Genomic DNA, 3,096 nt, shown 5'->3' with positions numbered 1-3,096 from the left:
GCTGCGTGTTTTTAGCAGTAGGCGTCGGCTTTGCCGTAGCTGTAGCCCCCGAAGAGCCCCGCGTTGTCGTAGTAGGCGGCTTTCTGCATGTCGCGCTCTGGGATCGCCGAGGCCGGGGCGCCCCGCTCAAATAACATTGACTGCGGCCGCCTCACGTGTCCGGCGCCGGCCGCTCGCTGCCGCGGGACCCACCTGCGGGGACGGGGACACAAAAGACACTTTGAGGGGGAGCCGGGACCCCGGCCCGCACCCGCACCCCTGAGCCCTGCCAACGCGGGCCTCTGCCTCCAGCAACGCCTGTTAGCTTGGCACACGCAGAGAACACACACGTACACACCCGTGCACACACCCATACGCACACCTCCGCGCACGAACACGACATATACCCATGCACGTACCCAACACACATGGACACACCCACACGCAAACACAACAAAGGCACGCACAGTACGCATGCACGCACACGCAGACACACACGCACAACACACGTGCGCACACCCATACATGCGCGACAGGTGCACACCCACGCGCACACCCACACAACACACATGCACACACCTACACATGCAGACACACACGTAAGACACGTGCACACACAACAGACATACACACACCTACATATGCAGGCACACACGCGCACACACGCATAACACGCGCACACACTCACGCACAGAAGAAACTTGACTAACAAGTTGCAGTGAACACGGGACGAGTGGAAAGAAACACGTCTAGGACCCCTTCGTGGCGTGGAATTAGCAGGCAGGCTGCGGGCCCGCTCCATCGCCCTGTGCGGGCCGGAGTATAGGAGAGGAGGTGTCGGGCTCTGCCACTAATGTGCGGAAGACTTCGTTGTGGGCGCGCGCACACACACACACACACACACACGCGCGCGCGCGCGCGCGCACGCACGCACGCACGCACCCATAGGCTCTAGGCACCAGAGCCATCCAGTGCATGGCTGCTGTGCTATCAATAAAAAAAGCAGAGGCTCCATGGCCCCACAGTATCACTCTCGAATTACCTTAGCTCATTTTTGAAAGCCCAGAGGTGTCTCCATAACTTCACTCCTACTCATGCTTTCGTGCCTTTTATCTCTAAATTCCCCATTCCCGGTATTTGCATAAACCGTGTTGCAAAACCACCTCTACATGTCTAAACCGCCCTCTTTTCCCCGGTTCCTCAGCTGTATGCCCATGCTATCATTTATTTTGTTATCCTGAATGTGTGTATATGTATATACAGTATTTCTGATGACTGACCTCTATGTACCGTTTTGGTAGAAAGATTAACCAACATTTCCCTATTTTCCCTCCTTTTTTTTCTTAGACACGCATGCGTGCAAGCGTGTGAGCGCCTCACATGACATGATGGATTGAACCAGAATTGGAAACTGAAGAAAACAGAGAAAATTCCATCTCTATTGTAAACCCTGTCTCTCTTTTCCTTTAAAGATTCCTAAGAAGTTAAAGTATAACTAAGACTATTCAGTAACTTTAATTTGCACTATAAAGAACAACGCAGAGGTCCTAGCTGCATTCTTTGATGAATTTACTTCTCGAAATCTTCTACTCAACCTTTCTCCTACTCTCTTCAACCTTTCTCAATCTTCTACTCAACCTTTCTTGTTGGTTATTTTCAATAGAATCGTTCCGAGATGCTGTGGCCCGTTTTACCGGTTACCTCCCATTATAACCATGCTCTGCTCATTTATTAGCATGCGCGCCTTAGCTCAAAGTCCGGATTTTTCCTTTCACACTGTTTGGTCTAAGAAATGTATCTACACAAAAAGTTTCTGTACATAATCAATATTTTTGTACCGGAGATTGCCCTGGTGCAATGACTTGAAAGTAAATCTTTACTTTATTTTACTCCAAAATGGCAACTAGTCTGCGATGTAGCAGCCTGCTGTGATATGGCTCTGGAATGTTTCTAATTGTTTCCTTATCCTACGTTTCTGTTCATATTTTTGCATCTTCGAATCACACAATCCAGATCAAGTGTCAAACACTTCAGCTGACAATATAATCTGTATTTGAATAGGTCTCACGTGCTCACTGCTTCTCTTTTATTGTCTAACTTCTTAACACATTATAGAAAAGTAGGTCTAAAATATTAAAGCAGTAACTGATACCTGTCATTCTTCAGTCAATATTTATACAACGCTGTGGTAATACGTTATGTCAAATGTATTCGCCTGCTCTTCCCCGGTGGTAATTTGCATGACTAAATAGCACTGGTCTTCTTTCTAAAATTCAGCCCAGTTTATATTCTAAGCCAAGGCAACTCCAATTCGAGGTGACTTTAAATTCTTTATCTTGTCAGTTTATCTGAAATACAGCTTAACCAGAAGGGCTCTTTTCTCTGCTCAACACCAGCATGGAGAGACTGTGGGAAACTGGCAGGGGGAGAAAAATTAGCTGTCTCCTCCCCGAAGAAACCAACAAACAGAGGTCTAACGTGTTTGAAAAATCGTGAGCTTCTGATGTGTGGTGAGAAAGTATGATGCTCCAGAGGAGGTTAGCCACAGCTTAAGTGTATTTCATAATGTATTTTTTTTAAATAATCAACTCCATTCATAATTTTCTATCTTGATCATTTATACTTTCAGTAACACTGTGGCATCCTGTTATGACAACATAGCATTGTGCAGACAGACCATGTGAAATATAGTTCCCCCAAAGCATATACAGAATCTTAAGAGAGAGTATCGCTGCAAAACTGTTAAAAAGCCTTATTTCTTTTCTGAAATACCAACTGCTTGTGAACTCTGCTTGAACCTAAAAAGGAGGCAATGGGTCATAAATCACATGGACAATGCTCAACTGTTTGGTGGCTCATCTTTTAAGATCTTGGGGGGAGGCGGGGGGACCTTTACACGTTTTGGCTTTACAAGAGTGTAATACATAAGGCGATGTTTTCAGAGGTAACACCAAAGCACAGGCTCAACATTTTTTGGTTTAGCCGGAGCCAATCTCCAGAAAAAGTCAGATCCAAATGGTTAGACAGCGTTGTGGGAGGCGGACTGAAAGGCAACTGGGGCTAGGAAACCACAAAGTATCCATGTCTGTGTTTCGAATTTCCCTGCCTGCTCTCCAG

General features: G+C 46.7%; 2 protein-coding genes across 2 annotated transcripts in view; both read right to left on the bottom strand.

The window, feature by feature from the left end:
* The window catches only part of HOXD3 (homeobox D3), a 4,666-nt gene extending 4,174 nt beyond the window's left edge, over positions 1 to 492 (bottom strand). Inside the window, 1 exon segment of the mRNA XM_025200535.1 lies at positions 17 to 492. Within this exon segment, the coding sequence (XP_025056320.1) occupies positions 17 to 455 (439 nt within the window). The 5' untranslated portion in view covers positions 456 to 492.
* A 106-nt stretch (positions 493 to 598) lies between these two features.
* The window catches only part of HOXD4 (homeobox D4), a 30,005-nt gene continuing 27,507 nt past the window's right edge, over positions 599 to 3,096 (bottom strand). Inside the window, exon 6 of the mRNA XM_025200508.1 lies at positions 599 to 2,395. Coding sequence (XP_025056293.1) covers positions 2,340 to 2,395 — 56 coding nt within the window. The 3' untranslated portion in view covers positions 599 to 2,339. The remainder of the gene's footprint in view (positions 2,396 to 3,096) is intronic.

Source organism: Alligator sinensis, unplaced genomic scaffold (assembly GCF_000455745.1).
Source record: "Alligator sinensis unplaced genomic scaffold, ASM45574v1 scaffold321_1, whole genome shotgun sequence".
Taxonomy (NCBI): Eukaryota; Metazoa; Chordata; order Crocodylia; family Alligatoridae; genus Alligator; species Alligator sinensis.
Note: the sequence above shows the minus strand (reverse complement) of the source record. Positions and strands in the feature narration are given on the sequence as shown.